This window comes from Diceros bicornis, chromosome 8 (genome assembly GCF_020826845.1).
Source record: "Diceros bicornis minor isolate mBicDic1 chromosome 8, mDicBic1.mat.cur, whole genome shotgun sequence".
Lineage (NCBI taxonomy): Eukaryota > Metazoa > Chordata > Mammalia > Perissodactyla > Rhinocerotidae > Diceros > Diceros bicornis.
The window spans coordinates 39,844,955-39,872,588 of NC_080747.1; the positions used below are offsets into that span (position 1 = coordinate 39,844,955).

At 42.2% G+C, this 27,634-nt stretch overlaps 3 protein-coding genes across 3 annotated transcripts in view; 2 read left to right on the forward strand and 1 right to left on the reverse strand.

Moving 5' to 3' along the window:
* The first annotated feature begins 287 nt into the window (after window positions 1–287).
* On the forward strand, window positions 288–6,637 carry SLC10A4 (solute carrier family 10 member 4). The gene is made up of 3 exons (XM_058547023.1): window positions 288–1,027; window positions 1,855–2,065; window positions 5,489–6,637. The coding sequence occupies exons 1-3, from the start codon at window positions 432–434 to the stop codon at window positions 5,999–6,001; spliced, it is 1,320 nt and encodes a 439-aa protein (XP_058403006.1). The 5' UTR covers window positions 288–431; the 3' UTR covers window positions 6,002–6,637.
* Window positions 6,638–7,407: 770 nt separating this feature from the next.
* Window positions 7,408–11,407, forward strand: ZAR1 (zygote arrest 1). The gene is made up of 4 exons (XM_058547024.1): window positions 7,408–8,310; window positions 9,853–9,945; window positions 10,025–10,099; window positions 11,264–11,407. Exons 1-4 carry the CDS (start codon window positions 7,408–7,410, stop codon window positions 11,405–11,407), a joined length of 1,215 nt encoding a protein of 404 aa, XP_058403007.1.
* Window positions 11,408–15,868: 4,461 nt separating this feature from the next.
* Window positions 15,869–27,634, reverse strand: part of FRYL (FRY like transcription coactivator) — a 247,891-nt gene continuing 236,125 nt past the window's right edge. Inside the window, 6 exon segments of the mRNA XM_058547022.1 lie at window positions 15,869–17,965; window positions 18,298–18,488; window positions 19,426–19,536; window positions 20,281–20,298; window positions 22,939–23,007; window positions 26,919–27,017. Coding sequence (XP_058403005.1) covers window positions 17,707–17,965; window positions 18,298–18,488; window positions 19,426–19,536; window positions 20,281–20,298; window positions 22,939–23,007; window positions 26,919–27,017 — 747 coding nt within the window. The 3' untranslated portion in view covers window positions 15,869–17,706.

Genomic DNA, 27,634 nt, shown 5'->3' on the forward strand with positions numbered 1-27,634 from the left:
CCCATCAGAGAACTTGATCAGCAGCCAGGCACGTTTTTTTCTTCTTCTTGTCCTTTGTCAGGTCTTTGTTCCGCCCCTGGCTACACTCTTAACAGAACCACTTACTGGTGATTAAAAGGAGGGGACTCGGCGGCGGGGCGGGGCCTGCTGGGCGCGGGGCCCAGCGATTGGGTTCACCCCGGGGGGCTGCGCTGTCTTAAGTGCCAGCCGGTCGGCGTCAGCCGACCCCTGAGTCGGGGACCGACCCGCCGCGGAGACGTCAGCGGCGCGCAGCCGAGGCTTGGCACCGAGCCGCATTTGGCGGCTGCGGACGGACAGACGGACGAGCGGCTGCGGCGACCGAAGGGCGGAGAGAGGCGCGCGCGGCGGGAGGGAACAGAAACCCGCAGCGCGGGCAGGAGCCGGACCTGCAGCCTCCCTCCGACAGCGCCATGGACGGCGCCGACAACGCAACCCTGCTCTTCGCCCTGTCCTCCCTGCAGCCGGACAACTACACCCTGTCGCCCAATGCCAGCAGCCTGAGCCCCGGCCCGGACTTCCCTGTCGCTCCTGCCTCGAGCGCCGGCCCCAGCCCTGGGCTCAGTCTCGGGCCGGGTCCCAGCGTGAGTTTCAGCCCCGGGCCCACGCCGACCCCGAAGCCGACGGCCAGCAGCTTCGCGGGCGGCGCGGCTGGCCTGGGCCCTTCCCCGTTTCCCCGGCCCGGGGTCCCCCACGAGCCCCCATTCTGGGACACGCCGCTGAACCACGGGCTGAACGTGTTCGTGGGCGCCGCCCTGTGCATCACCATGCTGGGGCTGGGCTGCACGGTGGACGTGAACCACTTCGGGGCGCACGTCCGCCGGCCCCTGGGCGCGCTGCTGGCCGCGCTCTGCCAGTTCGGCTTCCTGCCGCTGCTGGCCTTCTTGCTGGCCCTCGTCTTCTCGCTGAACGAGGTGGCCGCCGTGGCGGTGCTCCTGTGTGGCTGCTGTCCCGGCGGCAATCTCTCCAACCTTATGTCCCTGCTGGTTGACGGCGACATGAACCTCAGGTACGGAGCTGTCTGTTCCTTAGGCATCTTTCACATTCCAACCAACCGCGTTTACAGCCGCGGGCGAAGACGAAGGAGAGAGGAAGGCGAGGCGGTTGGAATGAGGCATGGAAGAGAGAACAAGGAAGTGGAGGAAGATGTTGACGCCCGGGCTTTAGAAGTGAAGGTAGACCCGAAGAGGTAGTATTGTAGGGGGAAGGATCTAGACGGGGACGGAGTAGCTCTAAGAGTCTTGAGGTTTCATCCACAGCTCTGGCAGCATCCTCCCTGAGTGTTGGACTGTCAGCGCAGGTCTCCGGCCACCGGAAGACAAAGGGAATTGGGAAGTCTGAAGCCAGGACTCTCAGGAAATGTAAAAGCAAAATAGAGCTCTTCGCCCCGCTAAATAGAGTCATCTCATACAGAGGACAATATAATTGAATTCACTCCAACAAGTAGTATTCAGCAGCTTTACCATGTCTAACAGGGTGCTTTGGAGGATTAAAAAAGAAAAGAAAGGAAAAAATGTTCCCTGCCCTCGGAATCATCCAGACTGTAGCCAGCTCAATAGGCTTTATAAAGTGGGGGCAGCAGTCCTGAGATTTTGTTTTCCCGCCTGGGGTTCATGTTTCCGTTGGGCTTAGAGGTGCTGCTCTCTTACACTCCTCTCTGATGGAGGTAGGTTCTCCCCAGACTTCAAGCTGGGGGACTTGCGGTCTCCCCCTTTCCCAATACCCAGTGTACAAGAGAGAGGTTACCCAGTGTACAAGAGAGAGGTTACCCCATGTGCAAGAGAGGCTCTTTGGCTCAAAGCCCATCCTGACTTCTGTTCATTCTCTTTTCTGCAGCATCATCATGACCATCTCCTCCACACTTCTGGCCCTGGTCCTGATGCCCCTGTGCCTGTGGATCTACAGCCGGGCTTGGATCAACACCCCTCTGGTGCAACTACTACCCCTGGGGGCAATGACCCTGACGCTCTGTAGCACTCTCATCCCTATTGGGTTGGGCGTCTTCATTCGATACAAATTCAACCGGGTGGCTGACTACATTGTGAAGGTAAGGTCCCTCTTCCCTTTACATACTCTGCATACCTAGAGAGTCCTGAGTCTCTGACCCATGGCTGAAATGCTAAGAAGTTTGGGAAAGGGAGAAAGGAAGAAAAGGACTTGTCAGCCTTGCATGGATAAACTTAAAGTTTATGCCACAAAGATAACTTCCACCTTTTGGAACTTCAGCAATTATAGCTTTTATGAAAACACAGCTTGATTAAAAACAGCGTAAGAGAACTATCGGTACTCATAGGAGGAAACATATCATGGGGGAAAAAGATGACAGTGTGATTAAATGGCAACATATTTTTCACTAACAAATTGTGTATTACTAAAAATCAAAGCAGATTAAATAAAACTATTTTACTAGAATTTGTGCAGTGTTTTAGAAATGAATTACTAAATTTTTTAAAGTGGAACTCTAATTCTGAGAAACTCTGTGGAAGTTTCCCTTAAAATGTTTTATTAATTCTCTAAAAATAAGTTGACACTAATAAGACCAAAAGTAATTTAAAAATTACATCATGGCAATATAATATGATACACAAAATATTGGCTTTAAAGCACAAAATAAAATTGGGTCCTGGATAAATAATGCAGAATATATTGCCATCACCAAATGTGGGTTTCTTTTCCGTCCCCATTGCAGTGTTTCAAATGGCTTCTATAGCTAGTGAAAGGAGGGGGATTTCTATTATTTTGTGCAATATTTCCAATATTGTTTTATTTTTAAGAATGATGCTTTTTGTAGCAGTAGAGATTTTCCAATAGTTGACTGGAGAAAAATTTAAATATTTGTAAATTAGGCTTTCTTTGAAAACTCAAAAATTGTAGTAAATAAGAGTAAACCATGACTAGGATTTTCATTTTAGCAAGTTAGTCAAATTAAATATGTAACTAATTACTATAAAATGCACAAGCAGATTCCTTTAGACAAATGAAGAGAAAAAGAGCCCTTCCAATATTTCAATTATGTAGATTTAGAAGACATAATCTTTTGTGTTTTACTTATACTAATTTATTTTCTAAAGTAATCTGATTATACAGAGGGGCTAGCTTTTATTAATATGAAAAATAGAGGATTCTTTTGTGCACATGTATCCAACCTTGAGTAAAAGAAATTGTGCTCTAGGGCTGGCCCCGTGGCTTAGCGGTTAAGTGCGCTCCGCCACTGGCGTCCAGGTTCTGATCCCGGGCGCGCACCGATGCACCACTTCTCTGGCCATGCTGAGGCCGCGTCCCACATACAGCAACTAGAAGGATGTGCAGCTATGACATACAACTATCTACTGGGGCTTTGGGGGGAAAAAGGAGGAGGATTGGCAATAGATGTTAGCTCAGAGCCAGTCTTCCACAGCAAAAAGAGGAGGATTAGTATGGATGTTAGCTCAGGGCTGATCTTCCTCACAAAAAAAAAAGAAAGAAAAGAAATTGTGCTCTATAATAAATATATATATCTGAATGTAATAAATATACATGTACATGTAAATATATATATTATTTTTGTAATATAGTTATATATACATATATATTATATGTGTAATATAGATAATCTTGAGATGCATTAAGAAATTATTAAGCTTAATCGTTAAGCTAGTACTATTAATGTGATGGCATTTACTATAAAACTCTAGGAATTCTACAAGAAAGTCAATCAAATGAGCTATTTCCGTGCTAAAAACAGATAAATATATTTAAGTAACAGACAATTCAATAAGACTGACTAATGGGGCTGGCCCAGTGGCATAGTGGTTAAGTTCCCAAGCTCGGTTTTGGAGGCCAGGGGTTTGCAGATTCGGAACCCAGGCGTGGACCGACGCACTACTCATGAAGACATGCTATGGTGGCATCCCATATACAAAATAGAGAGAGATGGGCACAGATGTTAGCTCAGAGCTAATCTTCCTCAGCAAAAAGAGGAAGATTGGCAATGGATGTTAGCTCAGAGCCAGTCTTCCTCACAAAAAAAATAAATAAATAAGACTGACTGAGTTTAAGGTAAACCTATCGCTATTCCTTAACCAGCACACTAGTAAGATGTGGTTTATTATATTTTTATACTTTTGCAAATACTTTAAAATGAGCATTCCATGTCAAAGGTCACCCAAATAATTTAAAACAATTTAAAGGAAACTTTGGAGCCAATATTTTCACAATGAAGAACCGTATTTCCTTTCAAAGCTTTTAATGTGGACACACTTTGAAGCTTCATATAAGAAAAGTTTTTATTTATAATGGTTTGGTTTCTGCCAATTGTACATTTGTAGCATGAGTACCTTATGTAATAATTATCTCAGCATCCTCTAGGGTAGACTTTTTAACTAGCCCAGATAAATTTTAAATAATTTTTTAAAGAGTATAAAGTATATGCCAATCCCACAGACCCCAAAGGGATTTTCTCCCAGATATCCAGGGATCCAGAAGCAACACAAACTGTTCTTCTGGATCTATAGTCTCCCTCACAAACACCCACTCCCTCCTTTTAAAAAACAAGCTAACTAGCAATCTGAAGGAGAAGTAGGAGAGGAATCTTTAGGTTTCCACCTTACTATTTACATAGCCTGTCTTACCTGAATGAGTGAAATGTACTAGTCAGACATCAAGATGATGCAATGTTTTATACAGTCAGTTGTTTTATATCTAAAATCCATCTATTATATATAATAATTCCTAAGCACCTAGCGACTTACAGGTGGGATGTTTCTCATCAACAGATAAAAAAGGACGAAGTTGCAAAATTGAAAAGAATTTCTCACATCTTGCGTTTACATTTTTTCCTCTTACATAATCTAAGAGTTGTTAATTGTTTTGATATGGCTAACAATTCTGAGATGTAAAGTATTTTGAAGGTTAAAAACATTACACATTAAGTTTCATAAATTTTAGTAGCATTTTTATCTCGTGTAAAACCAGAACTAATTTCTTATGGGAAATGGGGTCCTGTTCGGGGAAAGTAATGTCCATTTGTCCACTCTATGCATCAGACCGCACCTGTTTCTAAGAGGCACATTCACAGATTAAAGGCATGTTCAGAACAGTCAGGACTCCAGAACAGAGTTATATGATGGAGGCTTAAAGCCTGGGGACAGTCTGCCTGGAGAAGAGTAGTCCTCCGCTCATAACTGTTGAAACCTTTTTGCAGGAGGAGGAGTATGGTCTATGTTGCTCCTGAGGGCCTATCCAAGGTTATAGAAGGCAAATTGTCACTAGACGTAAGGACAGGCCTCCAAACAGAGCTGTCCGACATAGGTCTGGATGCCTCCTGAAGAGGTGATCTACCCATCTCCAGAAATACTCTGGCAGAGATCTCCATTCTGTGCGGGAGGTCAGACTAGATGGGTCTCTTCTTACAAGAGCCTAGGATTCTCTTGCCTGAATTCCTTGAACCATCTCCTTTTTGATGGTTTGTTTATCCATTTTCTATTGCTAGATATCCCTGTGGTCTCTGCTAGTGACGCTGGTGGTCCTTTTCATAATGACTGGCACTATGTTAGGACCTGAACTGCTGGCAAGCATTCCTGCAGCTGTTTACGTGGTAGCGATTTTTATGCCTTTGGCCGGATACGCCTCAGGCTACGGCTTAGCTACTCTCTTCCATCTTCCACCCAACTGCAAGAGGACGATATGCCTGGAAACAGGGAGCCAGAACGTGCAGCTCTGTACCGCCATTCTAAAACTGGCCTTTCCACCACGATTCATAGGGAGTATGTACATGTTTCCCTTGCTTTATGCCCTTTTCCAGTCTGCAGAAGCAGGGATTTTTGTTTTAATATATAAAATGTATGGAAGTGAAATATTGCACAAGCAAGATCCTCTAGATGAAGATGAAGATACAGATATTTCTTATAAGAAACTAAAAGAAGAGGAAATGACAGACACTTCGTATGGCACAGTGAAAGCAGATAATTTCATGATGGTGGAAACCACTCAGACTTCTCTCTAAACATGGAGATACACAGAAGCTTCTATCTTGCTGAAATATCACTTCATATTTATGGTCTGTGGTAGTGTATATGGTTTACATAAAGGATAACAATTGGTTCACATTATACATGTAACAATTTTGATCTTCCCATTGTAAGGTTGCATGGTATATTAACCAAACGTTTTCACAAATTACAAATCAATGTCGTAATATAATTTGCACCTGGGACTGCTGAAGTGACGCCTAAACAAACTAAATGTTTTTTTTGTTTTTTGTTTTCACCATTACCAATTTCTATGACTGTTTCCAATATGTTAACTCTTAGAAAACAGGGTCTTGGAAATGTAGAATTTTGGTGTACTATCTTATATGAAAAAGACAAGCTATATTTGTAAAGCATAATTGAGTTTAATGTAATCGTTGTTAAAAAAAAAAAAAGTGTGCTCGCTCCACTTATAAACTTGACACTGTTGAATTTTGACCTGTATTCAGAAAAATCCCAAAACAGGTCAATTAAACAATGAAATATAGTATTTTATTGTCAAAGCTGTATCAAATCAAAGAAAAATTACATTAATGTATTTGATTACTTAATCTAGTATCTATTGGTAAAGAACAGCCAACATCTTCCCAGTGGACAAGCCATTTTCTTTTCAGTTGGGGACTGATTTGCTCTTCTGATTTTATGTAAACACGCCTCAAATCAATTTATCTTTTGGAGGGATGATTTGGTTAGGAAAATTTGCAGAACTATCCACCTCAGAGAAGAGCAATAGTCATCAGTACCTCGTGGTACTCAACACTACCTCGTGGTCTCCATTGAGGTGGAGGGCGAGAGGGGCGAGAGGACGTTCTCCAGGGGAGAAAACAGCCTGACTAGATATGGACGAGTGCTTTCCCTATGACCTACTGAAAGGGTTCAATGGGTAGACTTCTCAGAGCAGCTCTGAGATAATTAAACTATAATCTGAGATCAGAGGTAACAGGCCCAAAGCAGTTCCCCAAACATTCGCATTTTTGCTCACTAGCCAGAGGCACCCAGCCTCGCCTCAGCTTTCCAGGCTGCGCAGACACCTGGAATAATCAAGGTATGGGGACCACCTGGCTCAGCTAATCCCGGTGATAGTTCTCTTGTTGGAATCCTCTTCACCTCGGGCAAATTCACTTACAAATCAGTTCTTGCATCGCAAAGAAAGCTTCTTTCCAGATCATCTAAGGGCATTTGGGCCGACCTCCCGGTGCAGAAATTTTCCACACAGAGAAGATCGAGGAGGGGCCCCCTCGGCGGGGACGCGGGGACCCGAGCCGGTGGCGGGAAGGGTGCGGGGGGCGCGTAATGAGCGGCAGGGCGGCGGGCGCCTGGCTGCCTCCGCGAGGCCGCCTATTTAGGGCGCGGCGGCGGGCGGAGCAGCTGGGCTGCGCCTATGGCTGCCCTGGGGGACGAGGGGCTGGACGGCTACATGTACCCGGCGTGCGCCCGCTACTCGTACCCGTTCCCCTACCCGCCCGCCGCGAAGGGCAAGGGCACGGCGGGCGGGGGCGGCTGGCGGCACCGGGGCGGGGGCTGCCCACCCGCCTCCTCCTCCTCGTCCTCCTCCTCTGTCGGGGCGGCCTCGTCCGCTCTCCCGGGCTACGGGCAGCTGACGGCCGCCGACTACTTCGACAGCTACCAGCGGGCGCAGCTCATGGCCCTCCTGTCGCAGGTGAGCCCGGGCCTGGCCCCGCCGACGCGCAGGGCCAGCGGCCGCGACGTGGCCGTGCAGGTGAACCCGCGCCGCGACGCCTCGGTGCAGTGCTCGCTGGGGCGCCGCACGCTGCCGCGCAGGGCCCGCGACCCCGGCTCCCCCGCCGGCCCCGGCCCCGCATCCCCGCAGCCGGCCCGCCGGGGCCCCGAGCAGGGCAGCCCTCCGAGCAGCGGCCCGCGGCCCGTGCGCTTCCCGCGCACCGTCGCCGTGTACTCGCCCGTGGCCTCCCGCCGCCTCACCACCCTCCTGGAAGGGGCCGGGACCGCGGTGGGAGAGCGAGGGCCGCCCCCTCCGAGGCCCCGAGGTCCCGAGGAGGAAGAGGTGTCGGCCAGGAAGGCGCCGCAACGGCCACAGTTGGAGGAGGAGGAGGACGAGGCCCAGGGCGCGGGGCTGCCGAGCTGGGAAGAGCCTGGCAACGGGCTGGGGCTGCCGCCGCGGGAGGCCCCGGGCGGGGAGGCGGCCCCAGGGCGCGCGCCGAGGAGCCTGGAGCAGCCCCCGCCGGGCGGAAGGGCCCAGGACGGCGCGGGCGAGAGGCTGTCACCACAGAGCCCCGAGCCGGCTAAGGAGCGCCTGCGCTTCCAGGTGAGTCCCGAGTCGGGCTGGGACACGGGCCCGGGAGAGCCTGGGCGCGTGGGTCTCCTCCTGGTCCGCGGCCCTGTCCTCGCCCGGTCCCTGCTCCGGACACGTGGAGGCGCCAGGCGGCCTTAGGCGCGGCCGCGTCGGTAGGCCTTTCCGCAGCTGCTGGCAGCCGCAGGTAGCGTCTCTCCCACAGTAGAATTAAATCGTGTAGCCTGTTGTTTGTGGCGGTTGTAAACAGCTTCGCAAGTTGACTGAAGAGACGCTCTCTTAACATCCTTATTCCGAGCCTATCCGCAGTATAAGACTCTGACCGTGGGCATGGGTCCTGTGTTGATCCTGTGTTGTGGATGATTTAGGATGCGTGCGCAGCGGAACATCAGAAGGTGACCTTACTGACAGGAGAGTCGATTCCCAAGGATCCCACTTACGGCTTTGCCCTATTGAATTCGAAAGCGTAACAGTCGACTACTGCGGTCCTGGTCAGCTCTCCCCTGACTGACTTTTGCCCGCGTTTCCCAAGTTTCTGCTGAAAGCTAGAGCTACTGAAGTGCCTCCCTTAGGATCTTCCCTTGCTCTCATAAAGCACCCCTGTTCAGAAACCCAGTACTGCCTGAGCACTTGGGCTGTTGTGTGTTGCTGCCTGAGAGAGCAGCAGGCCTGGAGGCCAGTTCACACCTGCTGAACCCTACAGGGCAGGAGCCCGCTGAGGATAGTTGTAACCTGGGGAAGTGGAAAAGCTGAGAGGGAGAGGCCTGAAGGCCTTCGGGGTCCCTTCCACAGTCACCCCAGGGCTGTTTGGTTGGTGGGGGGGCGGGGAGCTAATCAAGCAGTTTATACATAAGCTATGTGTGATCTACGCCACGTGTGAAGTCTTAACCTTCCTGGACTTGAGTTCGCTCACCTGTGAAACTGCTCTAAATGCTCTCCCAAGTTCCTTCCCATTCTTAAATGCCTAACTCCAAAAACTTGTTCATAACATGTCTCTCACTGAGAGGGAAGAAGAGAAGCTTAAGAATAAGGTAATATTGAGTTTATGGTAAGCATGAATTACGGCTTATTCACAGCTGAAGCCTAGCGCTATTGTTTGGTGGAAATTTACCCAGCAGCGTAGAGAACATGGTCTTGGGTGAAGAACTTAAAGTATTTTAGGATGTTGAGTCTTGTACCTTCAGCGTAACCACTTCCATATGTGTATGTTCTGGAATCAGACTTGATCCTACAGAGAAAAGGCCTCCCTTAAAGAATCTCAAAGGTCAGGAGCCCTGGATATCTGGCTTTTCCCTTGCCTGTCTGAGGGAAACACCTACTTAGAAATTTGTCAATTAATTTGCTTTGTGAACCAAATTAATGTGGCATATTAACTTCTGTGGGCCCCATGCTTGCTTATCTGCTTGATTAAGCAACGTAATAGCTCGAATCTGATCCTACTTTCCTCCATGATCTGGAGTGAAGTTGCCAGTTTTAAGTGTCAGATCTTTCCCAGCTTCTGAAACGAAGGATAATTCAGATGACGTGTTGGTTAAACTCGGGTCTCCCTTTGTTCAGTTCCTAGAGCAGAAGTATGGCTATTACCACTGCAAGGACTGCAACGTCCGCTGGGAGAGTGCCTACGTGTGGTGTGTGCAGGGCACTAACAAGGTGAGGACATGAACTCGCATCTTGTCCGACAGAAGGGTCAAGAGTGTCTTGCTTTAAGTCTTCCTCTCTCCCATCCCAGGTTTACTTCAAGCAGTTTTGCAGAACTTGTCAGAAGTCTTACAACCCTTACCGAGTGGAGGACATCACTTGTCAAGTAAATCGAATGCTTGCATTTTGTGCCTGAGCTAGGGAGTGGGAGAGGGTTTGGGGTAGTTTCTTGAACATGTTTCCTAAGAGAAGCCAGGTTCCCAGTGACCTGAGGTTTTGGTTGCTTTTTGGCAGGAGTTGTAGACATAATACTCACTTGGGAAACGGGACCTCCGTGTTGGTTTCCTCCTCCCTTGCCAATCTTGGTTATGGTAACATCTTCAGAGACTGTTATCTCACTTGCAATGTGAAAGAATGCTTGCCTTACCTGTGACTCAGTCTAATGGAAGAGAAAGCAAACCAAAAAATACCTGTCTACTAATGTGAGGTGGTAAAGGTTGACTATTTTACCTAAATGCATTTTATGAAGCACATACCTGAGTTAAAGTATTTAGTATAAGCACGGGGTTTTAAAGTTTGTCTTGCCTGAGAGTTTGCAAAGGGAATTTTCTTAAAGAACATCTAAGTTGCCCAGCTTTATGGGGTAAACTGGTAACATGTTTACTACTAAGCTCTGCACTATGTTAAAGGGCTTAGATAATCTAAGAAGTGACTAAACTTGCCTGTTATCACAGCGAGTGGAGCCTGACTTGCCAGTTCACAGCCTAATCAATGCCCTTGGCTCAAGTCAAACGTTGGAAGCGTTAACGCTGTAGGAGGGGTGGAGAGAAATTTCAGACTGTGGCGGAGTAGGGTAAAGTTCTTGAGTAGGATGCCTTCACCGCTCTGCTCTTGGCTCAGCAGTTGCCGTGCTGCCGTCTGCCTCAGCTTGAGGTCATTTGCAGCATGTGGAGGGCCACGGTCACCCACTGATGCCAGGCCTCACCCACACTAGCCTCACACCTTAGCTTTCCTGGTCAAACTCCTCTCTCCCGCTTGTTCTCCAATCTTCAAATGCAGGAAAAGATTTCCTCTTAGACAATTGTTTCAAAAGAAACTTCACAATTTGGAACTGAATCCTGTGCACATGCAAGCATGACCGCATGGATAAATACCCTCTATTCCTAACTCTGTCATTACTAGGAGGGGATCCAGACAGAACAAGATTAGCCAGGGCCTTGCTTAGAGTGCATTCAATAAGTATTCCAATGGACTAGAAAAATAACTTTGGAGTTCTGGGAAATCACCAAGGGTTTATCTTCTGCATGCACTTCTCATTTCGATTTTTCAGAGTTGTAAACAGACTAGATGCTCCTGCCCAGTAAAGCTTCGCCACGTTGACCCTAAAAGGCCCCATCGTCAAGATTTGTGTGGGAGATGCAAAGGCAAACGCCTGTCCTGTGACAGTACTTTCAGCTTCAAGTATATCATTTAAATGAATGTGTTTAAAAAAAAAAAAAAAAAACTGCTGCTGGACGTGTGCTAGGGGAGCAGACAAGTGAGCTTTTTCCCTGCCCCTTTCTGCCTCGCCCTTCTCAAGATATGTCATGAAAGGCTGTCATCATGACACAGCCTTTAAAAAAGTATTGCAAAACAATTGATAAATTGCATAAAATCTTGTGTTGTAAATAAAGGTTTAAGAGAGCTTGTCTTGTGCTAACGGTCTGGGCCTGTCACTTCACCTTTAACGTAATTCATTCATTGCATACGGAGTGGCCAGGCTCTGAGTTGGGTTAGCCACTTGAGAAACAATTGAGAGGGGCTCATGGACATGAGGGTTACTGCTTAGGTGGGTCTAGTAGGGCTGAAGCTCATAAGATATTAATCGAATAAAAAGCTAACTACTAAAATAAGCGTTCTCCTTGGGGAGGTGGAGGCAGAGCCAGGTCTTGATGTATAAGGAGACACCTGGGGTTCCCCAACTCAGAACCCTGAGTGGTCACCTGTTTGTGGTGGGGGCGGGGGGGGGTAGCTTCAGTGCATACAGGTGATCTCAGTTTAGTAGGTAACAAAATACTTGAGGGAGGCTGAGAGAACTAACCTAACTTGTTAATCCTAATGTTACAGTTGTGGAACAGGTGGGGAGGGCAACGGAGTGGCTAAGGGCGGCTTAAATTGGCGAAGAACTTCATCAATGGACTTCCGGTGGTAACTTTTTAAAAAAATAGGCCTCTTAAATGTACTTAAAGAATCCAAGTTGGTTGGACAGAGGTAGCTTTAGCCTTTCTTGTCACTACTGACTGGCAGCTCTAGAACTGGAAAGGGGGTTTTTGCGCCCTCTAACATGGGGATTCCCATCCTCACTGCACCTCCTAGCTTCCTACCTGCTTCTGGAGAAAATACAGAGGCCCCACTCCCAGAGCTCTCCTGTCGGGGTGGCATTTCGTTGAGAGCCTCAGGGGACTCGAATGAAATCCGAGTTGAAGGCTATTGGTTTAAGGTTACAGAAACCACATAATTAGAACCAGGTGCTAATTATGCCTCCTTCTAATCTTCTAGCCAGCCCATTTAGGTTAACCCTGACTACCTTAGAGAGGGCCATGCGAGTAAACCTGTTAGCATCTTGGATGCTGGTGTGTAGACAAATACCAGTAATAAAAGAACCTGAAATGAGGTCTCCAGAACCCTTACAGCAAAAGGAAAGGCCTCTGCATCCACATGGACCAGGGCAGGTGCTTGTAAAAACAGATTCCCAGGCCCTTGTCCCTACTGAATCGCTGTCTGGAGGTGAAGCACCCCAGGTGTTGCTTATGGAATTGAAGTGTGAAAACCATCAATTGAGTCAGCCTTGCTTCAGAAAAACACAGATGTCCTTATGGAGCTTCTAACGTAGTGGATAGATGGCTATTCCTGCATTTAAAAAAGTTCTGGGCCAGCCCCGTGGCTTAGTGGTTAAGTGCGCGCGCTCCGCTGCTGGCGGTCCGGGTTCGGATCCCGGGCGCGCACCGACGCACCACTTCTCCGGCCATACTGAGGCCGCGTCCCACATACAGCAACTAGAAGGATGTGCAGCTATGACATAAACTATCTGCTGGGGCTTTGGAGGAAAAATAAAATCATAAAAAGTTCTGCCAAGTGATATGGAAGAGCTACGTAATTAAGTACCTGTAATAAATAGGGGATCTGACTAGGGGAAGTCAGGGAAGGCTTGCCTAAAAAAACACTTCAGCTGAGCTGAAGTTCACATGAGTTGAATTAAGTGAAGAGGGGAAGGAGAAATTTTCCAGACTAACCTAACATGTGCAAAGGCCCAGTGGTAGAGAAAACCAGGAGGCCGCAGTGGTAGAATACTCTGGAGGACAGGGATGGGGATGATGGCAAGTGAGGCTGGTAGGACCAGACAAGGACTTCTTAAACCTTGCTCAGGAGGAGTGGTCTTAATGTGTCATCAGTGAGAAGCTACTGAGAGGTTTTAAAGCTGTGGTGGGGTATGGTGATAGATTCACCTTGAAAAAGAAATAATCCTTCTGGCTATACAGTGGATGCCTGTCAACCAGGAAGGAGACTTGAGCAGATCAGATAAAATGGTGGTGGGGCCAAAGAGAAATGATTGACAAGAACTCGAGGTGTGGGTGAAGGTGATGTTTCATTTTTTTTTTTTTTTGAGGAAGATCAGCCCTGAGCTAACATCCGTGCTAATCCTCCTCTTTTTGCTGAGGAAGACCGGCTCTGAGCTAACATCTATTGCCAATCCTCCTCATTCCCCCCCCCCCCCAAGCCCCAGTGGGTAGTTGTACATGATAGCTGCACATCCTTCCAGTTGCTGTATGTGAGATGAGAGGCCTCAGCATGGCTGGAGAAGCGGTGCCGCGGTGTGCCCCCGGGGTTCTGAACCTGGGCCGCCAGTAGCGGAGCACACACACTTAACTGCCAAGCCACGGGGCCAGCCCATGATGTTTTGTTTTACCACCACTGATTTGGTTGAGGGTGGGGACAGGGATGGGGAACTGGTTTGACTCACCTGGCAGCAAGTGGTACAAAATATGCTCTCAGTAAGCATTTGCTGAATGAATGAGGGAACAATATAAATATACCTGCAATGAGTCCTAAGAAATTAATGGCTTATTATATATGGGTGCTAATCCTTCTTTAAGTTTAATATTGCTTGCTATTAACTTTCTAATAGAGCAGCTAACCCTATTTTACAGTTGAGGAAAGCAAGGATCAAAGTATGTTTTACTGGGACGGCCCCATGGCTTAGCAGTTAAGTGCTCGTGCTCTGCTGCTGGCAGCCCGGGTTCGGATCCCGGGCGCGCACCGACGCACTGCTTCTCTGGCCATGCTGAGGCCGTGTCCCACATACAGAAACTAGAAGGATGTGCAGCTATGACATACAACTATCTACTGGGGCTTTGGGAGAAAAAATAAATTATAAAAAAAAAGTATGTTGTACGAGTTAGTGGGCATTCAGACATTGAACAAAGTGGTACAAAAACTCATGACGAGTTATGGTGATAACTTTCTAGCAATGAGAAGGCACTGTCAAACTACAATCGGAAATTTATAAAATGATTTTTTTTGAGGGATTGAGAGGCTAGAAGGAAATAGCCTTGAATAGTTATCTTGGGTGTCAAGAGAAGTTATTCTTTTTTTCATATGTCCTACATTTGCTCAAGTGACAGTGGGTTACTTTGAAAATTAAAAAAAAAAATGCCATAAAGTACAATATATATATATGTTTTTTTTGTGTGAGGGAGAGTAGCCTTGAGCTAACATCTGTTGCCGATTCTCCTCTTTTTGCTGAGGAAGATTAGCCCTGGGCTAACATCCGTGCCTATCATCTTCTACTTTCTATGTGGGACGCCTGCCACAGCATGGCTTGGTAAGCGGTGCATAGGTCTGCACCTGGGATCCGAACCCCAGGCTCGATCTGTGAACCCCAGACTGCTGAAGCGGAGCAAGCAAATCTAACCACTATGCTACTGGGCTGGCCCCAATCAAGTACAGTTTTTATTTATTTTTTTTCCCCCAAAGCCCCAGTAGATAGTTGTATGTCATAGCTTCCCATCCTTCCAGTTGCTGCATGTGGGACGTGGCCTCAGCATGGCTGGAGAAGCGGTGCGTCAGTGCGTGCCTGGGATCCGAACCTGGGCCGCCAGCAGTGGAGTGCGTGCACCCAACTGCTAAGTACAGTTTTAATTACATTGATTCTATTATCTTCCATTCCTTTAGGTTGTGCTGGTGTGGTGGATGAGCAGTTCTCATAGACCTAAAGGAGGGAAGCTCACCCTGGCTTTGGTGAGTCTGTTCCAAGAGAATGTGTAACTGTTTCCTAAAGATAGGGTACACTGTGGGTTGTACCACATCCTCCATTTTATATCACTAAAAGTAGAAAATATTTTCTAAATTGTGTAAAAATCCTTTGGCTTTCTATTTTAGAAGCGGCATGAAGAGACTGCCAGATCTCTTCTCTTGGTGTTATTCTACAAACTTAATATCTCAGAATGATAAATTTAGTGGGCAAAAGAAATATGGTTGTAAAGCAAAAACCTGGGCTCTGACTGGAACTGAATCATGTGTTTAATAAATTAAGCATTTGATATATTTTGTTAATAAATGCAAACTTTGGATTCAGAGGATGAGGAGCAAAGAAGTATAGGTTTAAGGAGAATCCCATTGCAAAAGGACAATCTTAGTGACTTTGTATTTTCATCTTGATTTCTGCAGGTATATTCATTTTTATTACATTATTAATAGACTTAGTTACATACAAATAAATATGAAAAGGAAATTTCAACTGTTCAGAGTTTGCTTTGGGTAATTAGTCAATTTAACTATATTTGTTCTCTCCCCTTTAAGGAAAACTATGTTTAAGAATAATGAAGGTAACACTTGAAAAGTTTCTAAATGATGCACACTATAATCATTCATCCTTTCTTAAAATACAACACAAACCAACAGCTACAATGCTTTTTATTTTAACAAAAAGGATATAAGGAGGGTGAGAAAAATAGGGGATGGTAAGATAGGATGTAAAGTGTGTGTCTCTGGACACCATCCCTCTCTTCCTGCCCCACACCCAAAAGTTAGTTATTAAATAATTTAAAGGACACCATTTACAGTACCAGAACACCATCAAAATAATTGTTTTTATCAGGGTCAAAAAATACAGTGATTATGAATGTGCCGTGACCAGTTATGGAATTTTCCAGGTAACATAACTACAGTCAGCAGTCCAACGGCGTGCACAGTGCCTTCAATTAATGCACTTGAGCATAATTACATTTCTGGCAGGGTCCACACCCCCAAGAAAAGGCAAAGCTAAGCATTTCATGTCTACATTCTAAACTCTGGAATCAGAGCCCAGTTTAAAAGAAGAGTCACAGTGGATAAGAGATGCATATAAAAAATACAAGGTGTTCCTTTCAAATCAGAGGAATTGTGGGACTACATTCATTTCTTTTACAAAATGCTATTTTAAAAAGGACAGAGAATCCAGTTCATGTTAGGCTACAGACCTAGACAGTGAATGAGTATATTGCATGTTTTGGTAGTCAGTCTTCAGGCTTCCTTTCATTTTCCCCCATAGCCCCAGGTTCCTTTAGGGTGAAACACGTGAGTCCTGAATACATTTGCATCTCTCTTCTTGAATTCTGCAGACTTCAGAGCGTGCAAGTCATATATTCTACCATCAATGACCACAAGTTTTTTCTTTAGCTTTGTACACCTATTCTTGTATAACAGTGCATTGCACAAATGTACAAGAAAATACTGGTTTTAATCTATACAGTTTCTATAATAATTATGGAGTAAAATAAGTTAACTTTTCTAATGAGAATAGCTGACGGGCAGCATACATCTTTATTTTACATTTTAAAGTCTCTGCAGGCATCTACTTTGGTTAGTTATCAACAATCGTAACATAAGCACTGATCAGAGAACTGAGCAGCATTCCAATAACGTTAACAGATATATTATTTCTTTTTGAAATACTGGGAAAGCCCAGTTTTAAAATATTATTAAAATGTTCTAACATTTACACACTGTGAAGAGTTAGATCTAATAAAATAAAAATTTCTTCAAAAATAATCTTGCAGTGCTCTTTTAGGCATGCTCTGAGACGTTATCACCAAACATCCATACCTTGAAAATATGACTATCACATATTCACACATCCCAGCTCACACACACATAATTCCTTATACAGACCAAAAAAAAACACAAAACACCCACACCCTTATCCCATGTTAAAAATCAGTGGTTTTTGCAAATAAGTCTGTGTATATCTATCCGACTGGATGTTCTTCATGTAGATGATTAAGCATCAATTGTAGATTATGCTTCTGACTGCTAGAAATCCGAGCAGCCCCGCAGGTCTTCAGCTAAAATGAACCAGCCTCAATTTCAGCCTCATGTCACCTGCTTTCCGATGTCTCAGTATTAGAGGCCATTATTGCAAACATTCTTAGAATTCCTTTCTTTCTCCAGAAAGTAATGTATTTGTATGCATCACTTTTAGCCCTTTTCTTTTCATGTCAGTTGAGTAATTAAAAAATTCCTCCTTCATACAGTTATTGTGGGAGGTATTGGCAGCTGTTAAACAATTAGATTTTTTCTTCAGATCTTTGATTTTGGCATTCTTACTTTACCTTGATAAAGTTTGACATTAGTTACATTATGGTTGTGGATGCTGCCAGAAAAAGTTATCAGTGAACTGCAAGGGTTCATAAAAGGTGCTTGTTAATATTCTTAACCATCTTCAGTTGAGTTTCTTTCCTGAATGCCTGAAGTTTCTCAGAATCCAGTGCTCACCAAATTTCCAATTGATTTGGCCTGTGCTAGAAGCTGGTATGATTGCACCATGCGTAGAGCCTCTCTTATTTCTAGATTAAGTTCCATCAGTTTGTAGTTGGCTTCTGACATGTCCAGGTCGGAGCCTATAACTGCAAAGCTTCCTGTCTGGCCCAGCGTCTGGTGATGGAAATATATGTGTAACAGTGTCTGCACAGGGTCATCTTCACAACTGCCAAAGATATCATTGGGCCAGAGAGACCTGAAAATAAACAACATTTTTAAGTCCTGAGACTCACTCAAGCAATTACAAAGATTAACTCCATTTTAAGTTAATATCTATAACAACAACAAAATTTCCTTGTGAATCACTGAGGATCGGTTTTAATATTTGAGCAAATATCTTAAAGTATCACTGAGAGTAAACAAAATCTAAAATTGGTGTCATTTCAGTGATAACTGTAGAAAATAAAGTCATGCCTTCCTTTCACAAAGACATGATATTGAAACATCAAATTGAAAACCAAAACCTAATCATTGTAAACTCCCAGTCTGGGTATAAAGGCATCACTTTTAAATCCCTTCACATTTTACCTGAAAGCTTTTACTTGTGCTACAGCTGATAGAAATTCCTTATTTTTCAAAGTTTCAATTAAAGAATGAATGGCTGTTTCTATAGTAGTTTGTGCAGCTTTGGAAATGTCAATTTCTTCGTTTTCCGAAGCAGACTCAGCTTCTTTGAGGATACTTTCCAGTTGGGCAATTTCCTCGGACATATTGATGACCTAAAACAAATAAATACACCTTAAAAGGATCTATTTGCATATTCAGTAATAAAAAGAGCATTTAATTGGCTGTGAAGATACAGCTGATGGTAGTAGTATTGTCTCTTATTTTTAAGATTATTTTCAAATGTTAAACTTAGTGGTTAAGGGCACTGAATATTTCAAGTTCTCTATTCAGTAGGGATAAATAATTTCAGTCACCAAATAGTGGTCTTTAAATACTCTTGATAAAACAACAGGTTGTAATAAACAGGTTGTAACCAATGTTTATATTGCTTTTAACATATGGTATAGACTACATCTTGGGTAGTAAAAATACATTTTCTGTTATGGGGGGCATCATGAAAAATTTTGACAGTAAAGGAAAGCTATATTTTAAAAGGTTATTTACCCAGGGTATTTTATTAAAAACCAGTATGTGTGCATATATATTTTTAATTGATTTAACTTAAAAAATTAAATCATTTCCCCAGTGACAGTTTCAGTATCAGTGGTTGACCAGGGGGGGAAAAAAGACTAAAGTCACTACCTTTGAACCTATTCATAACATGATTTCCAACATTCAAAGTGTTTTTTGACACATTTATTCTTGTGTTAATTACTAGAACTACAGAAACATATGGACAAGATGTTAGGGGATTTCACAATATGATTTTATGTCTTCATTGAATTGATATGCTTTACTTGACTTCTGATTACAGATGATCTCTTGCTGCTAGTGCAACCTTTAAGGTCTTGAACCTTTTAAGACAGCTGGCTATCTCCTGTCTTATTTACTAATAGGTCCTGAAATAGCACATCATTTCAAAAAACAATTCTGAAAAAGATTCACTATAAGTGACTTTTGACATAAGCTCTCCTACAAGAAATATACGTATTGTATATATTTTAATTATCTAGAATCAGTTACTGATGCCTAGTATAACTGAATATTTACCTCTGCTTCATTTTTTATTGTATTTACTTGGTTGATAAGTTTACAGTACGCTTGGAACAGAAGCAGCAGTTGAAAATGCAATTTGTATAACCTTCGGCAGAGCTCCAGTTCCTAGAAATAAATAACAATGTATTAAGTTTATGTGCTATTTTCCATGATATTTGAGTAGCTGTTATATTTCCAATAAAAATTTATAAGTAAATGTTAAAATTGTCTTGGCATTTATTTTTCTGCAGTAAGCAAGTTAATATGGTATGAAGCTGATGAAAGATGCTTTGAAGACTGGGATTAAAATAAAAATTTATTGTTGGTTATGTAATTCATTTTTAGTGTGAAGCACATTTTCACATTAGACAAATAGAATTTTTCAGCAGGCAATATAGAGGATGCTTTGAAAAGGATTCACCCCCAACTAAAAACTTTAAATTCATAATGAAAAGAATTTACAAATGCATATACTTTTGCCCCATTGAGATGTATAGCTCACTGCATTTATCGACAAGTCCTTGAGAAGAAACCTGGTAACGTCTTTCCTAAAAGTGAATTCATTTTTCTAAAAAAGTTCATAATCTCATTGAAATGAGACTAACGTGCACTTTGGATTTTTAAAATTAAGAAATTTAAAAGGCAATGTTAGTTATAGATGTACAAAAAGGTGACTGCTAGTTGTACCTATTAATTATAAAATCTCATTTTTATAGGACCAAGATTTCATGGATTAGGGCTATGCAAAACTGAAGCACACACTACTCTTAAAGTAGTCCATGACAAAACATTGCTAGGTCACAAATGGCAAATGAAAACCAGTTTGTCTGACATGGATAAGTAGTCTATAAATTAAGACAAGTCACTTACTGCTAGAATTTCCATTTGCTAAGCAAGAAGGTGATCAGGTCACAAAAAATACAAAGGAAGAAAAAGACCAAGAATTAGTGTAAGAAATCATTTTACCTAGGGTCACAGATGTCCCAGGAAAACTGAAGAACATTTAATTACACCCCAAAGAAAAATTTATGATGCTATTTCCAGAATAAAACTTTTCAGACGTTTACTATAACAGTCCAGGGTGTTTTTAATTCTTTGCCAAATAATAACCAAATTACATTTAGGCTATAGTTTATTTCTATGTAAAAGTCACAGAGAATAAAATTGAACTAATGTGATCTTGGGAAATTTGACTATTTTAAATGATTTATCTAGGTTTTTATAGCTTTTCAAAAAAAAGTTAAATGTAATAAAATTTACATTGATAAAGTAGAAAATTTCTGATTAGAAACTAATAAATGAATTACTGTTCTTCTCAGAAAAGAATTGGCTTATAATCTTACATAATAAATACCCATGAGAAGATTATCCCTGGTATTGCTCATTCTAGGCTTCCTACCCTTTACTGTCTAATTAGTTCCTATGTTGTCATAATTGGTGCTGAGTCAGAAGGTAAAATATCAAAAGTAGATGTATGTTTTAAATAGCATTCCAAATGTAATTTTGTAAACTTCGGAAATTCAACCCAACTAGGTCTGAATCAAATGAGATAATGTATGTAAAATACATAGTGAAACATCTAGTTTATCAACTATTTAAAACATCACATTAAGATATCTACAGCAACTTGGACCTAGACTCATTAATGGAGAAGAATGATGGCTAATTAAAACAGCCATGGCCATAACGTAAATATTGCTTCAAAAGTCCCCTTGGAAGTCTGCTTTTCTAAACAGTTTCCTCTGAAGGACTGCTTATCTAACATTTATTCCTATCAATTTAGAAGGGATTTTCTAAGCAAAGGTGAACTTTAGCTCCCTGCTGCTTACCATAAATTACATGGACAGTGAACATCAGTTGAGCACAAGCCAATGTCAAATATATTAGCATATCTAAATTTCTGAGGTTTTACTTTATACTGCTTTCTATGGAAACTATTTGAGTTTTAAATACTTTTTCTCAATAGAACTGACTCTACATGCATATATCCATAGCCTCTACTTTGGGATATAATGGAAAAGAAATCCCTGATAAAGTTTATGATCTCCACAATTGTAGGAAATAACATGAACGTAATTAATTCTATAGCTCTGAATTACCAGAAATTACACTAAATATGCTAACATGGTACATTTTAAATTATTGCTTTTCAAGTATATTAAAATTTGCATATATACTTATTTTTTTTAAATAAATATTTATTGATTGCTTATTATGCAAAGGACTATACTGGTACACAGGGACAGATAATGTGTAAAAAGGGTCCCCCACTCTCAAGTAGCTGAATATGAAAGGAGAGGTAAGATATAAATGAAAGTCTTAAATGTACAGAGTTTCCAGTTTTCACTGAGTAGAAAACCTATATTAACTGACGTAGACTCTTGGAGATGGAACTCGTTTTCTTCAAGGTAGAAGGGATATAAGAAATCACTTAGTCTAACACCTAATTTATATGGGGAAAGAAGGAGTTTATACTTGCTTAAGCCATGCAGTTAAATAGTGGCAAAGACAGAATTTGAACCAAGGGATCTAATTCTAGTCTAGGGTTAATTCCTTATCTTGCCTCATTTCTTTCTTTACACAGATGATTTGACAATTTCTTTGTAAAACAGTGCAGGATTTGGAGTCAGCCTGCCTAGGTTTAAATCTTAATTCTAACTAACTGATTTTAGATAAATTAGCTTCTCTGAGCCTCAGTTTCCTCATCTGCAAAATGGGTATAATTATACCATCTACTAGACAGAGTTGTAAGGACAGAGATAACAGATGTGAAATGCTCAGCACAGTGCCTGGCAAACAGTTAACATTTATTGAGCGTATACTATTATTTTCCCAACATTTCAGTTTTTTAAAAACTTTAAATTTATTATAATAGTACAATAACTTTTACAGTGACTAGAAATCTATAGCAATCTGACATTGAAAAAGATTAGAATTCTGATGTCAAATGCAGAGACCATTTATTGATGAATGCATCGTCTCCATATGAAGTTACATTCCTATTAGATTAATCAGTAGGTCTATAATTTATCCTCAATCTAATGTATGTATTATATATGTGCACTTTTCTCCAATAAAATATATTTTCACTGAGTTTTATACTAGCAAAAAACATAATTTATCCAATCGGAATTTCACCTTTAGAAAGGCTAATATGAATGTACATAATGTTACTCTTAGGTTTGCCTTCCTGACCAATTTATCTGCAGAATACTAATGCCGAACAAAAATTTTTTTAAAGAGGCAAATGCAACTAAAAGCCAACCTGGACTGTCCAGATATCTATCAAGTTTATCTACTGAATGTTATTAAGCTTCAGTCACAAGCTGATCCTTCATTTTTATTAAAGTGAATTTTTCATTACTAAGCCAATATTTCACTGAACGTAACTTCTACAAAGATTGTTCTGATAACAAAAATGAAAAGTGATATATTCTTATTTCGAGGAATATCAAATAAGGACATTTGAGCATACACGTTATTTTACCTGATACAGAAATACAGCAACACTAAGAATAACAAACTTACTTGTGCATCTGTGTTTATCCTGTACATGTCTTCTTTGGCACCAAATGTCCTCTTACAATTGTCTAACCACTAAAGAAATAAGTAACAGTAAATTTTAAGACAGTAATTGTACAATGCACAATGAAATTGGGAATATAACAGCCTGTGCATATAAAACAACAAACTTCCAAGTGAACTTGAATTTCTAGGATTGGTTGTAGACATAGAATTTCATCCCCACTTGAACCTAATCATTTATATACAACAAACCACAGCAGATGATATGTCAGTATAACTAGAGGTGCACGTTTGCGACAGTTGACTGATGGAAACACAAATGATCTTCTATTCCAGGGACTAGTGGTGTTAATAAAAATATTCTTCAGTAAAGAATTTTGCAGATTTTACTGGAAATCTTCACAACTTATACCTGACCTTTGTCTAATGTAAGATGGGGAAATGAAAGATGTGCTTCCCCTCTGGTCAATTTAATAAAGGCAACTTAGAGAGAATTAACCAGGTCCGTTTGCTTATCAGAAGTGTAATTCTCAGAAGACTGGTGTCAGTTTTAATTAGTGAAACAGAAACCAAAATCCATTTTAAATCTTATTTTTCTGGGCCGGCCCCGTGGCTTAGCAGTTAAGTGCGCGCGCTCCGCTGCTGGCGGCCCAGGTTCGGATCCCGGGCTCACACCGATGCACCACTTCTCTGGCCATGCTGAGGCCGCGTCCCACATACAGCAATTAGAAGGATGTGCAGCTATGACATACAACTATCTACTGGGGCTTTTGGGGGAAAATAAATAAATAAATAAAATCTTTAAAAAAAAAAAATCTTATTTTTCTTTTTTCTTCCTTTTTGGACAGTAATGAATGACAAACATGTTATCTCCATGGAATATTGAATATAGAAGTCAAATGTGTTTTTTCCTTATCCAGGGGCTATTCCTAAAGTTGGATATTTATTTAAGGTACCTTTTCTTTGGTCATATAAAAATAAAATAGCATTATGGTTTAGTGGGAAAAAACACTTGGAGTCATAGAGTGTCCAAGCTGAAGTGAAAGCTAAGAGCCTTCAAGTTAAGCTCCTAGGTTTTGACAGTTTGATATTATTAATATTATCAGTTCTTGTGACTTCCTAGTTCTTTTGTGTGTGTTTGATAGATTAAACAGAATAAAACTAATATATATAAGAAACCATTAGGACTTTTTTCATTAGGACTTGGAGAAAAACTACTAGCTACATCAAGTTTACGCTCCAAAAATATTTGAGTACTGAACATTTAAAATTCTCAATTGTACCTTAACATTCTACAAGCAAAGAATTAAAATCAGACATCTCAGTGATTTCAAAACAATCTCTCTGACCTCATGTCCCTTTTATCCCAGTCCCTGAGACTGTACAGGCCCTTAGGCTCTCCGCTTGACAGCATCTCTGAAGAAAAACATGTTAAGCCTTTCTAGTGAGACACAGCTGCTGGCAGCTACTGTCAAAAGCTCTCCTGCAGATTTCTTTGTATCGGCAAAATATAGTTGACATCTATCATGGAATTGGTACATTAGTCTTTAGTCACACAAAATGTTAAAATGCCTGTACACTTAATCATCATCATGAATCCAGTCCAATTTGTCTAAGTATACTAATACATTTGAAAAAATAATTTCAATTCATTTTTATATACTGTATGCCTAGTGATATGGCTTTTTAGGGGCAATATTTAGGGCAATTATTTCTGATTTTTATTCTGTTAAAAGATAAGCCCCAACCCTACAGTCCCATGGCTACACACTGGCCTGAAAAGTATAGGTCCACACCTTTCCAGCCAGTGTATACAAGACACAGTAGATAGCTGGGGTACAGAATACCCTCCAGTTCACACCTAATCAGTCTTCCTGTCATGATGTTTTCTTTATTCCAGGCTCCAATGAAGGTTAAAATTTAACTGGAGAGGTTGGGCTTCTGGGCATGATGGAGGAGCCTGTGTAAGGCTAATCCTCTAAGGACAACTAGAGAAGCCGAACACCATCAGCCAGGATTTAGGGAGTTAGAGACAAGTACTGAAGGGAGCCCTACATTGATCCCAGTGTTTACTCTGGGGGATTTGCTTATTCATGTCCCTAGGCATAAGAAGCTGAAATGAAAGTGGTGGCCTACGGTTTCACTGGGCTGGAAAAATGGTTATCAAAGGTAGTGAGGTATGGAGGGCCAAGATCCTGGAGAAAAGGGAACTGCAGAGAAGGGGGCCTGTGTGCAGTTTCCTCTGGGGGTACTTCCTCTTCCATTTTTCATGTGCAGGAGAGGCTAAGAAACCAGGCAGCAGCATCTGGGAGGCTAAGAAAGTAAGTGAAGATTTCTGGTCTCATGGTGCTCGGGAGACAAAAATTGTTCAGTGCCTGCCAAGAGGGCGGGGTCCTGATAAATACCTCAGGCCTTCACTGGTGGTCCTTAGAAGACTCAAGGAATAATAAAAGAATGTATAACTAAAAAATATTAGAGGGGAAAAACTGAATAATAAAAATACTTGATTGATAAAAAAGAAGACAAGAAAGGAGAAAAAAGTAACAACAGATGGGACAAGAAATAGTGAGATGATAGCTCAGGAAGGAATCAGAGTTCATTTTTATCTCCCATACAGATATTCAGTTGATTCAGTACAATTTATTGAAAAGAACATTCTTTTCCCACTGCATTGCAAAAGCACCTTTGCTGTGAATTATATGATTCATTATATGATTCAATTATATGTCTGGGTCTGTTATGTTCCATTGGTCTAGTTGTCTATTCTTATGTCAGTAGTACAGTCTTCTGAGATTTTTAATAGGTCTTACTGGCTGTAAATCTAACTTTGTTGTGTAGACCTTGTTGTGGTTTTTTGTGGACAAGGTTTGGAAGATTTTTTTCTTAAAGGGCAGATAGTAAATATTTGAGGCATTGCAAACCATATATTCTCTGTTGCAAGTATTTAATTCTGTGTTATAGTGCAAAAGTAGCCATAGGCAATACGTAAATAAATGGGATGGCTATGTTCCAAAAAACTATTTACAAAAACAGGCAGTGGGCCAGATATGACCTGAGGGCTGTAGTTTGCTGACCTGTGTTCGCGAAAATTGTTTGCCCTATTATTAGCCATTTGTATTTCCATATAAATTGTGGAATCAGCCTGTCATTTTCCATTAATATACCACCTGAGATTTTGAATGAGATCGCATTAAATCTACAGATCATTTTGGGGAAAAATGACATCTTTACACTATTGAGTCTTCTGATTCATGAACATGGTATAGTCCTCCATTTACTTAGGTGGCCTTTAATTTCTCTCAGTAATGTTTGAAGTTTTCTGTGGGAAGGTTTAGCACATCTTTGACTAGATTTACCTGTAAGTATTTCATGTTTTCCTATTGTAAATGTATCTATTGCCGTATAACCAAGCCCCCTAAAACTTAATGGTTTAAAACAAGACAAATCTCTGTGTTGACTGGGAGTTTCTTCTGGTCTTGCCAAGGGTTACTCAGGCTACAGTCATCTGATGGCTTGACCGGGCTTGACTTATTCATGTGCTGGGGGACATGCTGGCTGTCAGTTGGGATGCCTCCATTCTCCTCCATATGGTCTCTCATCCTCCAGTAGGCTAGAGGTTAACTAGTTTTCCAGAGTTTATCCCAATTTACACTCTGACCGGCATGATGGCAAAAGCAGAAGGTGCAAAAGGCGTCTGAGGAGCTAGTCTCAGAAGATGCACAGCATCACTTCTGACTTTGATGAGTCAGAACAAGTCAGAAGGCCATCCCAGACTTAAGAGGTGGGAAAATAGAGTCTTGGTGAGAGGAACAGCAAAGTCATGTTGCAAACAGGTGTGGACACAGAGAGGCATGATTCATTGGGGGCATTATTGTAGCAATATATCACAGCTTCTAAGTGCTAAGAGGTCCTCTTTTCTATCTCCGCTGCTCAGCTGCCAGGTTAACACTACTACTTTTTTCACAGGGTAAAAAGAGACTGACCTGCTCAGCTGCTTCTCTTTTGGCATTGTATGTATCCAGGTGTTCTTGCAACTCCAAAACACTGAACTTGAGTGTTTCTAGCAAACCACATGACATCAGCTGTCAAATCAGAAACACATTGATCTGGGTTAGCATTTCTGATCACAATCATGCACTAACAACTTTTGGATCATGGAATTTCTGTTAGTTGGTTTTCAGCCCAACTTGGTGCCAGTGTCTCTGTACTCTGTCCCGTACTAATGGCGAACCTTTCACTGACACAGAGTAGGAGTGCAGTGGGATTTCAGGGAAGTCAGCAAGGGCAAGCACATCTTCAGATGCTTTCAAAAACTGGCTCAGGCAAGAAATGGCAGGTCAGACCACTATATGGTCTTAAAGGTAACATCCTTGAAGCTTTTTAAACCTTAATTCCTTAACTATCTATGGGTGTGCTTAGAAACAAGTCAGGGGAAGACCAGGGAGCTCTGGCTTCTTCATGGGAAGAGGTCTAGCCCTCTCCTACCCACTTTTATTCAAGAATCGGGAAAAGTTCACATCTCTAGAGAATGACTCTTTGTCTTCTTCATTTAGGAGTGTGGAGAGGGTGAGGACAAGGAGGGGTCAGAATCACAAATAGTCACAAGTCACTACATATAATATACTGGAATTGTATTTTGCTAGATATTTATAATCAAGTTGAAAATATGAACCTTTACACTTTAAAATTCTGAATTAAT

Excerpts from the sequence above, each read along its gene's own strand:
- ZAR1 (XM_058547024.1), top strand. The coding sequence starts at position 7,408 with ATGGCTGCCCTGGGGGACGAGGGGCTGGACGGCTACATGTACCCGGCG. Across the intron at positions 8,311-9,852 it reads AGGAGCGCCTGCGCTTCCAG|TTCCTAGAGCAGAAGTATGG; the intron begins GTGAGTCCCGAG and ends CCCTTTGTTCAG. Across the intron at positions 10,100-11,263 it reads TGGAGGACATCACTTGTCAA|AGTTGTAAACAGACTAGATG; the intron begins GTAAATCGAATG and ends TCGATTTTTCAG.
- SLC10A4 (XM_058547023.1), top strand. The coding sequence starts at position 432 with ATGGACGGCGCCGACAACGCAACCCTGCTCTTCGCCCTGTCCTCCCTG. Across the intron at positions 1,028-1,854 it reads GACGGCGACATGAACCTCAG|CATCATCATGACCATCTCCT; the intron begins GTACGGAGCTGT and ends TCTTTTCTGCAG. Across the intron at positions 2,066-5,488 it reads TGGCTGACTACATTGTGAAG|ATATCCCTGTGGTCTCTGCT; the intron begins GTAAGGTCCCTC and ends TTCTATTGCTAG.